Genomic DNA, 11,443 nt, shown 5'->3' with positions numbered 1-11,443 from the left:
GCCCATTTCATAAGAGCAAGCTACATTCGTCATTCGCTTACGGTCCCTCAAAGCCTCAGGGAATTCCCACTCATGAAATGTTATGACATTCCAGCCCGAGGAATGCTGGAATAACGGGAATGGATGGATTCCTTTGAAGCTGCAGGGAAGAAGGAATGATAAAGGAATCTGTGATGTGTGAAAAGAAAGTGTGTTTGTTCTGCATCTGGACTGTGATCCTCAAGGCTGCTCGTGGTGTCCCACGTCGCAGCTTTTCGACAGCACGCTTCGCTACATCATGCCCTGCTTCACACTTGATAACATTGACAGTTCGTCAGCTGCTATGAGAGATCAGCTTCACTGCAGCAGATGTACGAGCGTATGACTTCAACCTCCGTCTCAAGTACATCTGCCACTTTTGCCTGGAAAATGCAATGAAAAGGTCTTCTAATCTTGGGCCTAAATTTCCTTTTTTTTAACACACATTTTTTCTTCCTGGCTGGGAACTACATGCATTAAAGAAGGAGCAGATTATCACTGAGGCATGAAAATAGCCTTTTTTTAACTTACAATGATTCAGAACTCCCTAGCAACCATTCAGAATAAGCTAGCAAACACTTGGGGGGTGTTCACACAAGTAGATCAGTAGGTTAGACAGACAAGAAAATAATTAAAGGGATAGTTCACCCAAAAATTGTAATTCTTTAATCATTTATTCTGCCTTCACTTGTTCAAACTTGAGTGTCTTTCTTCTGTTGAACACGAAATAAGATATTTTGAAAAATGCTGTTTGCTGGCACCCATTGACTTCCATTGCGTTTATTTTCCGTACTATGCCAGCAAGCAGCATTCTTCAAAATATCTTCTTCCTGGATCAACAGAAGAAAGAAAATCATAAAGGGAGAATAAATTGTTTATTTTTGGGTGAACTAAAGCTTTTCAAATTTAGTTCTGGTCCAAGATACAGTATCAAAAATTGACTTTTTATGGGTAGAACTAGGGTTGGGTCAATAGACGATGCCATCGTCTATCTCCGATGGCCAATAGACATCACGATGCTGAGCCGGCATCATGATCCTCCATCCCGCCCCGTCGCAGCAGCAACCCGCTCATGAGAAATACACACTTAGGCCCTGTTTACTCTAATACATGGTAGTTTTGTAACGCCATTTTAGAACGAAAACGATCCACGTCCACACTGGCATTTCATCTAGCATTTCTGAAAAGATCTCCATGTCTGAAAAGATGTCCATTCCTAGAACCATTTTTGTCTGCGGTGTTTGAGACTTTGGGCTCTATCATACACCCGGCGCAATTTGGCGCAAGATGTGTTTGCCCCGATTTTCAGATCAACGCAACCTTAATTTTCCTGTTTTCCGCCAGGTTGTTTAAATAGCAAATGCATTTGCGCCACTTTGTGGACTCATGGGTGTTCTGGTCTACAAAAGAGATGTGTTAAGGCGCATTGTTGGTGCGTTGCTATTTTGAGGAACTGTGCAATGGACTGCGCAATTGACCAACTGAAAGCAGGTCTAAAGTCCAGCGCAGTTGTGCGCCTCACTTACACATTGCTTAATACACACAGGATGTACAGCAATACACAAATATCTTTACAAATGAAAAAGAATTAAAGGATTAATGTTACAAAAATTATAAATTTTTATCTATCTATCTATCTATCTATCTATCTATCTATCTATCTATCTATCTATCTATCTATCTATCTATCTATCTATCTATCTATCTATCTATCTATCTATCTATCTATCTATCTATCTATCTATCTATCTATCTATCTATCTATCTATCTATTATTATTTCACCTTGTATTATCTACTGTTTTTTTCGTGAACTTTTTTTCTTCTATATGTTTGAGTTGCTCTGTTAAGATCTTCAGTTTGTTATGACTGTTAAAGTTTTTTTTATTTTTTTTTTATTCTGTCTATTACTAACATGTACATCAAAAATGTTTTTCAAAATTTTCCTATAGGACAAGAATAGGTGTTGTTAAGTTGTTTTAGGACAACTTTGATGAAAGGTGATGAAATGTTGACTACTGTAGGTCAATAAAAGCAGCACAAGTACTGATCACAATTGGTTCATGATACCACACAATAACAAACCGAACCATCTTGTAAATCCCCAAGCTTTAACAGTCTCATCTCATCTATTTTTCTTTCTGTCATTCTCTCTGGAGACAGCGGTGATGGTAAAGCACACTGTGTTCAGTTCAGCAGTGCTCGACTGAAGGATGCCTGGTCGTCTGCTGCTACACTGAACGCTCCCTTAGGGATGCTGGAATTTGAGACTCAAACAATCCAGTTAAAGTCAAGGAGGAATGTAACTCTGGAACTCTGAACCTACCCTCTCTCTCCATCTCTTTCTCTGTGACCTCTGACCCTCTCTCTTCCTCTCTCAGTGGAGAAGTAAAGGGGGCCACACATCGTCTCCACCCATACAGAAGACATATGGAGGAAAGACAGACTCTTATGTTTCTAATCAGAGCAGCTCAAGCCTTCGCTCTCTGCCAAAGCATCATTATCAGCAGAACTCGTACCCCCTCAAAGCTATAGCTCACTTATGGGACCTCAGCCAATGAGGGAGAGAGCTGTTATTGGTTGCTGTTGGTAAGGGAATGCACGCTTTGCCCCAAAACTGTCTTGGAGAATAAACAAAGCAGGAATAAGCTGAGCCGTGTATTTCATTTGATGCCTTCATGATTAATTAAAGAAATATGCTTAGCAATGCATTAATATTTAGGTTAAAAAAACATGTCTGGATTTGTATTTTTTTGTATGACAGTGTTTCTGTATACATAGTATAAATAACATAGAATTAAATATATAAATAAATGCATCCTTTAATGTTTCAATGAACTTTTTGTCAAAATAAAATGTCAAAATATGGGTAAAATACAATACATATATTATTGTATATTGTACATTGTATATTACAACATAATATACTTTTTTTAGGTGAGAATGTAGTTGTTTAGATTGCAACTATGCAGTTTATTTATAAGGATAGTGCCAATTTTAAATATTTATCATTTCTGATAGACAGCATGTTGACATCCATCAGCCTGTCATTGAGAACAGCAAAGATGGTTGCCATTGTCCATCCACAAGATGGCGACAGAGACTGCAAAATAAGCCCTTAGAGGAGAAAAACAGTAGTGCTGTTTTTATAACATAACATGGGACTCGCATATCAGGAATGTATGGATTGTGTGTTGGCCACTCTTTGAATTACTTTTTGGTTGGTCATGTTTGTTTCTAATGTGTCTCCTGTTTTCGTTATTCTAGACTAGTTCAGTAAAAAGAAAGAAAGAAGTATGCCCGCATGTGTTTAGCATTTTTCCTTATCGCAAACACAACAGTAATCTGATTGTGTTTGCATTGCTTTGGCTTTTTTGGAGTTAATTATTGTGATCTCCAGACTGCAACAGAGAAATACTGGGAAATCTCTGTAGACTGATGGCATTTCATGCTGTTCAGCCTTATAATCTTAAAATGTGAGAGAATCATTCAAATGCTAACTCTAAAATGTTGTTAGTGAATGAACAACGGTTTCTGCTGTTCTGACATCAGCTGCAGATATGAATGAATGGCGGAAGACAGTAGTTCCTCTTACAAAAGGATTTTTGAGACTCTCAGTGTTTAGTTTTCTTTTTATACACCTGATTATGCCATCAAGCTATTGTATAAATGCAATATCACACTCGTAGACGTGTGGCTATATATAGTGACTGTTGAGACACTAAGGCACCCGTACCAATGCATGCCTCCCACTACTGCCTGGTGGGAGACATTTTAGTGTTAATCATTTTATATATATATATATATATATATATATATATATATATATATATATATATATATATATATATATATATATATATTAGTGCTATTAGCGCAATATAATATATATTAGCTTATTAACGCATAGTTTGAAATATTTAACACGTTAAAAAAATTAACAAAATTAACGCAATTGCAGATTCTTTATTTCCTGTTGTGGTCGACGTGTTCCATGTGCAAAGAAATTTGAATAAGACCAAGAAAGGACTTTTTTAGAAGGAAAGTTTCAGTATAAAACAGTTAATGTCACATCACAGGATATCTAGCGTTCCTTTCAGAGTTTCATGTAATTTTGGGAGTTTTACTTTTAATCTTTCGACTTTAACTGCAGTTCGGCAGTTTCACTGTCATTCAGCAACATGTTGTTCATGCCCTCAAAATCATATTTTGAATTTAAATAGTTTCTTTGTCTTGAGTTTACATTAATTTTACATATAGCCAAAATTACCAGTTTCAGTCTTTTAATTGCTTTTAATATTTGATTGCAGTCTTTTAATAAAAAATGTAAATATTTGATTAATCTACTGAATTTAAATGGTTAAATTGTTTAATTGATTAATTTTGTTATGAAATATAAACTTGTTACACTGAATGTTTTGTTAATGAGTGTCTGTAAATCTTTAATATATTATATTCATCATAAAAATAATAAACAGTACACATTAAATACACACATTGTTTAGATGCTTGAAAATTACTTTTCGTCTTTAACCCAGAATTCTGTATTAAATGTGGCTAAACATTATTTTCTGCATGCAGTTAATAAATTATTCATTTTTATTTTTGTCATATTTAGATTATGAAAATACATATTTAAAAAAAATCTAAATTTTAATTCTAACCTAAAAGATGTATTTCTTTAAAAGCAACAATGGAGACCTATTAATAATTGAAAAATATAGATTGAGAAAATAGATTCAAGCCACCGGTATCTGCAGTTTCCCTCTCTCTCCTGTAAACATCAGTGTTTGTTTTTGTCTCCGAAATGTGTATTACATCATACAGTCCACAACTTTTGCTACCCAGGGTCTTCAAAACACCTGGACGCTTCATACCCCACCAAATTAACAAAATCCTCTTTATGCCTAATGGAATAACAACAGATGGACTCTTTATTTCACACAGAGACTTGCACACGGCCACCTGGCGATATAATATATGCACAAATACACTAAGTGAAAGAGAGCGATTCAATTGATCCCAAACCATTAACTCGAGAGGAAACTCATCTGCTTTATTTAACGAGTGTTGCAGTGATGCGCAGAAGGGGTGTGGCGGGTTATAGCGGGACTCCAGAAACGCGTGCAAAGCGGTGGAACTTTTACTTTAGCCCCGAGTTTTCAGTCTAATAGTTACTCAAAATTAGATTAACAAAGCTCGTTTGAAATGCTAATGCTCCTCCATAAAAATACAACTTCTTGAGTGACGCAAAGTTCGCTTACGAGCTGCTGCAGAACAAAAGTAAACTACTTACCTTGAAATAAGACTGCAAAAAGACAGATGAAGAAAGCGCCGTAAGAAGCTTCGTGGCTTTTTCTCTGTGTCGCCATTCCGAGGATCAGTGTGTGTGTGAGTGTGTTCGGGTTTGTTTCTCTGTCAGTGAGTGTCACAGAGGGATAAAGCTGATGTCTGCTCTTATAGACTCATGTGTGGCCCTTCCCCCCTCTCTTTCACCGCGCGCGCGCACACACACACACACACACACGCACACACACACACACACACACACACACACACACACACACTCACTCACTCACTATTCTCCTCTTTTCTTCATTCCCTGAGCGCTGTTGTAATTACGGAGTATATTGTGCTTTTATCCAGAGTAGCTCAAATTGCATGTTTTAGTTCAAGTTAAAACGGCATAAAACAAAATAGAGACATTCTGGAGTGCTGTCATTCGGAGAACTTGCAGTATATAATCACATATATATCATCTTTGTAAGTTGTGTAACAAATAAGAAGGAATAAAACATTGTTTCCAGTTGTTTTAGTAACCTTGTAAGTATGCGTTTGATTGTTTTAAATGCGCTGAAGAAAAACTGAAAGGGAGAGTTCACTCAACTTCTGTGCTTATTATTTACTTGTCATCCTTTACTTGTTCTAAAGCTGTCTAAGTTTCTTTCTTATAATAAGGGCACAATAAGATTTTTTTGGAGAGAACTGAAAATCTGTAACCATTCACTTCCATGGTATTTGTTTTTCCTACTATGGATGTCAATGGTTACTGGTTTTCAGCTTTCATCGAAATCCCTGTTTAACAAACTCATACAATTTTGGAACCTTTTGGTGTTGTTTAAAGCCGTGGTCCACCAATATATATCATATTTTAAACTTTAGTTGATGTGTGATGTAGCTGTGTGAACATAAACAGCATCTCTGAATGTAATATGCTCGAAGTTCAATGCAAAGGGAGACATTTGCTTTTACAGAGTTAGCTTAGCAAAGCCTACAGCGAGCGATGTTTGGGGACTACAAAAAAATACATCCAGGTTAATGAGATCACAAACGCTTCAGGTTACGCTCAGCGAAGGGCCATGGCCAGAGGCACTGTAATGTTATAGCAGAGAAAGCTAAAATGCCGTCCAAATGCTGCTATTTCCACAGAGCTTGTTTTGTTTCTGTATTTGGGCTTTCAAAGGACATGACACAAAAAGAGAAGTGCTTACAATTTAATTTTAATTATGTTCCAGAGAATTATAAAAAGATATAGCTAGCATTTGACAACGGAGAACTTCCAGAATCTCCCAGTTCAGTGCTGTATGCGGTTAAAGTTCCTCAAAGAAGGAGCAGCTCCAACCATAATAGAAGAAGCCGTGGAATGTGAGTCACAACCTGTAAGTGTTTTTATTTGTTAAAATGAATCTATTACTTGCATAGTCTTCTTAGCGTTGACGGTATGTTGTAGTGAATACGTAAACACAGATGTAAACAACGGGAAATACTTTTTGGCAACTATTTAGCTACAAATTTATATTTATCTGTCAAACCGCTGTAAACACCATCAATCTTGCGTTCTATATCTCAAATAACAAACTCTCTAAGATATGTAAACATTTCATATTACTTATACATTTTACTTGCATTTGCTTATAACCCGAATAAATATATATATATATATATATATATATATATATATATATATGAAAGACACTTGTCAGATTTAATTTTAGAGAGTATGTGTGAGGTTCATCTGTGTCCTCTTCATTTTCTGTCCGATTCAGGCTCACTCTGATATGGCTAACAGCTACTCTGACTGACAGTATTTATACAACAGCACAGGGCATGCTATCAGAGGCATGACCCTTTTCCTGGTGACGTGGAGCTGATCCACGAATCACAGCACATTATATTAACTGACCAATCAGAGCCTCTTGAGGGCGGGCCTCTTGGAGGAACTAGGAAATATGACGGTCGTTTTCATGTTAGCTGAGGAGCTGTATATAATCAAGGTAAGATATATGAAATAATAACGAGATTTGTTTTTTACAAATGAAGCATGAGCACACTTTGCTTTGCATCTATTAAACACAACCAAACCTTAAAACTACACTCTGTGCCTTTTTGGACTAATCCAGCTGCCGTAGTCCAATGCGCTGTGCCATTTTAACACTTTACCAGCGATTTTAAACAGAGAGAAAGAGAGAGAGGGAGAAACATTACCTGATGGATAGTTAGTAATATTTCCAGAAGATGACCATGTCGCAGTTTAGCTAAATGAATTCACATGAATCCTGAAGTGACTTCTGATGCCCCTTCGCTGTTTGCAATGCATTTAAACATTGTTTTCCAGCCGCAGCCGCACTTCATTCTCGAAATGTATAGTTTGTCTAAAGTGATGTATATAAACGGTATAGTATACTATGACCAGGGATGCTGCGATCAGCCAGTGCAGTAGTTCCTCCATAGTTAAAAGTGACATTTTGTGTTTGTCGGTTTGTTTACTTACGAAAGTTCCATTGGCATTTTCCCGCATGATAATGCTGACCAATCGAAAAGCAGTTTAAGAAATACGTTCAATAACATCTGGCCAATGAGTGATGTGGATTTTGTCACAAGACTGCACTTTGGTTCTTTTCAACTGGTTCGGACCAAAGAAATCAGTGTGGTGTGAAAAGGACCCAAAAAGGACAGAAAAATGCTGCAATGTATCATTTGTTGGTCTCCAAACCAAGTGAACCAAACCACAGATGTGACACTTAATAGTGAGTAAATTTTCATGGGTGAACTATCCCTTTAATGTGTTCTTTTATAGGTCAACTCCTCACACTATCTACTGTATATCAACCAGTGGATGAGAAACCATCTTTGTCTGTTTTTGTCTTGTTTTAAATAATGGTGTTTTAGCAAGAATTCCAGCTCTAGCTGCACAGAATGAAATATGTATTGTAGTTTTTTGTGTGTTATGTTAATGCATACTTTCAAGTCTCAACAAAAGTGGTTTTAGTTGCTACAAATGCATCAGAAGTCAGTTTTTCCATTTTACCATTTTAGGAGGTCATGTTAATGTCTGAGACTGGGGATTGTACCATGTATGCAAGTATTTGTAGCTAAAGTTTAAGCCAACGATATTTGTTGTCTTTGTTAAATGGGCTGTTTTCATGAGGTGTACATAATCTAGGACACAGTGCTGCCCCCTGCTGTTTTAAATGCAAGATATGACACACTGAAACAACACTGCAACACTGAAAACAAGCTAAACTAGCACACCAAATACAATCTGCCTCATACAAACAGTGTTATAAGTCTTTATACCTTTTGCCAACTTAGTTTTCTTTCCCTTTTTTTGTGCTGTACTGTATGATTGATACTGAATACCAATGTGTGTTTAAAGATATCTATCTATCTATCTATCTATCTATCTATCTATCTATCTATCTATCTATCTATCTATCTATCTATCTATCTATCTATCTATCTATCTATCTATCTATCTATCTATCTATCTGTCTGTCTGTCTGTCTGTCTGTCTGTCTGTCTGTCTGTCTGTCTGTCTGTCTGTCTATCATTCTAGCTATCGTTCTATCTATTGTTGTGGCTGTCATTCTGTCAATTGTTCTTTCTATTGTTCTGTCTATCTGTCTGTCTGTCCATCATTCTATCTATCTATTGTTCTATGTGTTTGTCTGTCTGTTTATCCATCCATCCATCCATCCATCCATCCATCCATCCATCCTCTCTGCCTGTCTGTCTGTCTATCATTCTAGCTATCGTTCTATCTATTGTTGTGGCTGTCATTCTGTTAATTGTTCTTTCTATTGTTCCGTCTGTCTGTCTGTCTGTCTGTCTTCTCTGTCTGTCTGTCTGTCTGTCTGTCTGTCTGTCTGTCTGTCTGTCTGTCTATCATTCTAGCTATCGTTCTATCTATTGTTGTGGCTGTCATTCTGTCAATTGTTCTTTCTATTGTTCTGTCTGTCTTTCTGTCCATCATTCTATCTATCTATTGTTCTATGTGTCTGTCTGTCTGTCTGTCTGTCTATCATTCTAGCTATCGTTCTATCTATTGTTGTGGCTGTCATTCTGTCAATTGTTCTTTCTATTGTTCTGTCTATCTGTCTGTCTGTCCATCATTCTATCTATCTATTGTTCTATGTGTTTGTCTGTCTGTTTATCCATCCATCCATCCATCCATCCATCCATCCATCCATCCATCCATCCATCCTCTCTGCCTGTCTGTCTGTCTATCATTCTAGCTATCGTTCTATCTATTGTTGTGGCTGTCATTCTGTTAATTGTTCTTTCTATTGTTCCGTCTGTCTGTCTGTCTGTCTGTCTGTCTGTCTGTCTGTCTGTCTGTCTATCATTCTATCTATCTATTGTTCTATGTGTTTGTCTGTCTGTCTGTTTGTTTATCTATCTATCTATCTATCTATCTATCTATCTATCTATCTATCTATCTATCTATCTATCTATCTATCTATCTATCTATCTATCTATCTATCTATCTATCTATCTATCTATCTATCTATCGTTTATCTGTCTGTCTGTCTGTCTATTGTTCTATCTGTCATTCTATCTGACTCTATTGTTCTATGTGTCTGTCTATCTATCATTTAGCTATCGTTCTATCATTCTATCGTTCCATCTGTCTATTTAATATTCTATCATTCTATCTATAGTTTTTTTGTTCTATCTGTCTATCATTATATCTTTCTATCATTTTGTCTAACATATTTTTTTTGCATAGAACAATGTACACTGTAATAAGTGCACTTATTTATTTAATTAAAAAAGTGATTGAACATGTTGCCTTACAAGTGACAAGTTGACAGACAACTTAGAAACTGTTAAGTTGACCTAACTTATTTTTTATAATTATGCGCATATTTCATTTACTTAATAATTTTAGGGCTGTAGGTTTACTCAATTTTTTAAAAGTGAAATAAACTTATTCCATTTTTACAGTGTGTAATGCCATTTTTGTCAAAATTAGGGCCATAAAGTAGTTTTTTGGAGTCCTAATGTCTATTTTTAATATAATATTATAGCTAAATATCATTAAATATTTACTTAAGGTCAAAATATATTCATTCTATGTTATAACACATTTTAAAACATTAAAATATGTTATTTTGCTATACATTGGCTTATATTCTTTAAAGACTGTATGGATTAATTACATATGCATATTCAATACCTCTCAAAAAAGCAGCACATCAAAGTGTTGTGTGTATTCATGGAAAGTGCTGTACTTCATCATCATCTTGCTATCACAAGTCTTCATTTTGGAGTAACTTCATAGAAACGTAGATTGCATCTCTGGCATTTGAGGCTGGACTTAATTAGATGTTTGCAGGGTTTAATCAGAAGAGCTGAATGACACTGTGATTCAGGAATGCCGTGTTCAGGAAGTCAAGTTTCCAAGGGTGTGAATATTTGTAATTTTCTGGAACTGTTCTCTTGCTTGTTTGGATGTTTGTAGAGTTCAGACATCAGTGCACCCAAAGTCATCTAATCAAAACCAAACCGGTGTGAGGGAGGTATGTCATAAACTGAGCAGATGTCAGGCGTCTGTTTTGATTGAATTACATTTCAAGCTTGAAACGATTTCAGACAAATGTGGCTCGGATTCATTTGTGGAATAAATATATTGTTTGTTATACAGGTATAGGATTAAGGGAGCTTAATTGCAGCATTTATTTTTATTTTACTGTGAACATCCAAATATATTATGCAATGGGTCATACTGTAGGCCGTCTCTGTGTCCTTGCACCAATCTGATTTCACCAAGACAGACATGTTCCTGGAGTAACATTAATGTTGATCCTGTAGCAACATTTCAATTGGCCAATCACAATTAAGGGAAACTATTACAGGTTTTGTTAAGTTTAGGCTTACGGTTAGGTTTATGCTATTCTATATGATTGTTATTCAACTATTATTCCACTTGGATTTTGGGAAAAATTTAAAATTTACAACTATGGTTGAGTTTAGGGGTAGGGAATAGGTATGGATTACATTTTCAAACAAAGATGATGTTCCAGAATCAACATAGATGTTAATCCTGGATCGCATCATACTTGGCAAAATCAGGACATACGTGTCCTCATATAAAAAAAAAAACGTGCAATTTAAGGGCCAGAACTCAATCAAGAATTGAAAAA

At 36.1% G+C, this 11,443-nt stretch overlaps 1 protein-coding gene across 4 annotated transcripts in view; it reads right to left on the bottom strand.

Annotated features, from left to right (window-relative positions):
- Positions 1–5,497, bottom strand: part of si:ch211-286o17.1 (uncharacterized) — a 30,999-nt gene extending 25,502 nt beyond the window's left edge. For all 4 annotated transcript variants that reach the window (XM_056460435.1, XM_056460434.1, XM_056460436.1 and 1 more), the window contains exon 1: positions 5,314–5,497. In XM_056460435.1, coding sequence (XP_056316410.1) covers positions 5,314–5,389 — 76 coding nt within the window. In that variant the 5' untranslated portion in view covers positions 5,390–5,497. The remainder of the gene's footprint in view (positions 1–5,313) is intronic.
- Positions 5,498–11,443: the final 5,946 nt, after the last annotated feature.

The sequence above is a fragment of the Danio aesculapii genome, chromosome 6 (assembly GCF_903798145.1).
Source record: "Danio aesculapii chromosome 6, fDanAes4.1, whole genome shotgun sequence".
NCBI lineage: Eukaryota > Metazoa > Chordata > Actinopteri > Cypriniformes > Danionidae > Danio > Danio aesculapii.
The sequence above is the reverse complement of the archived record's forward strand: the minus strand, read 5'-3'. Positions and strand labels throughout refer to the sequence as shown.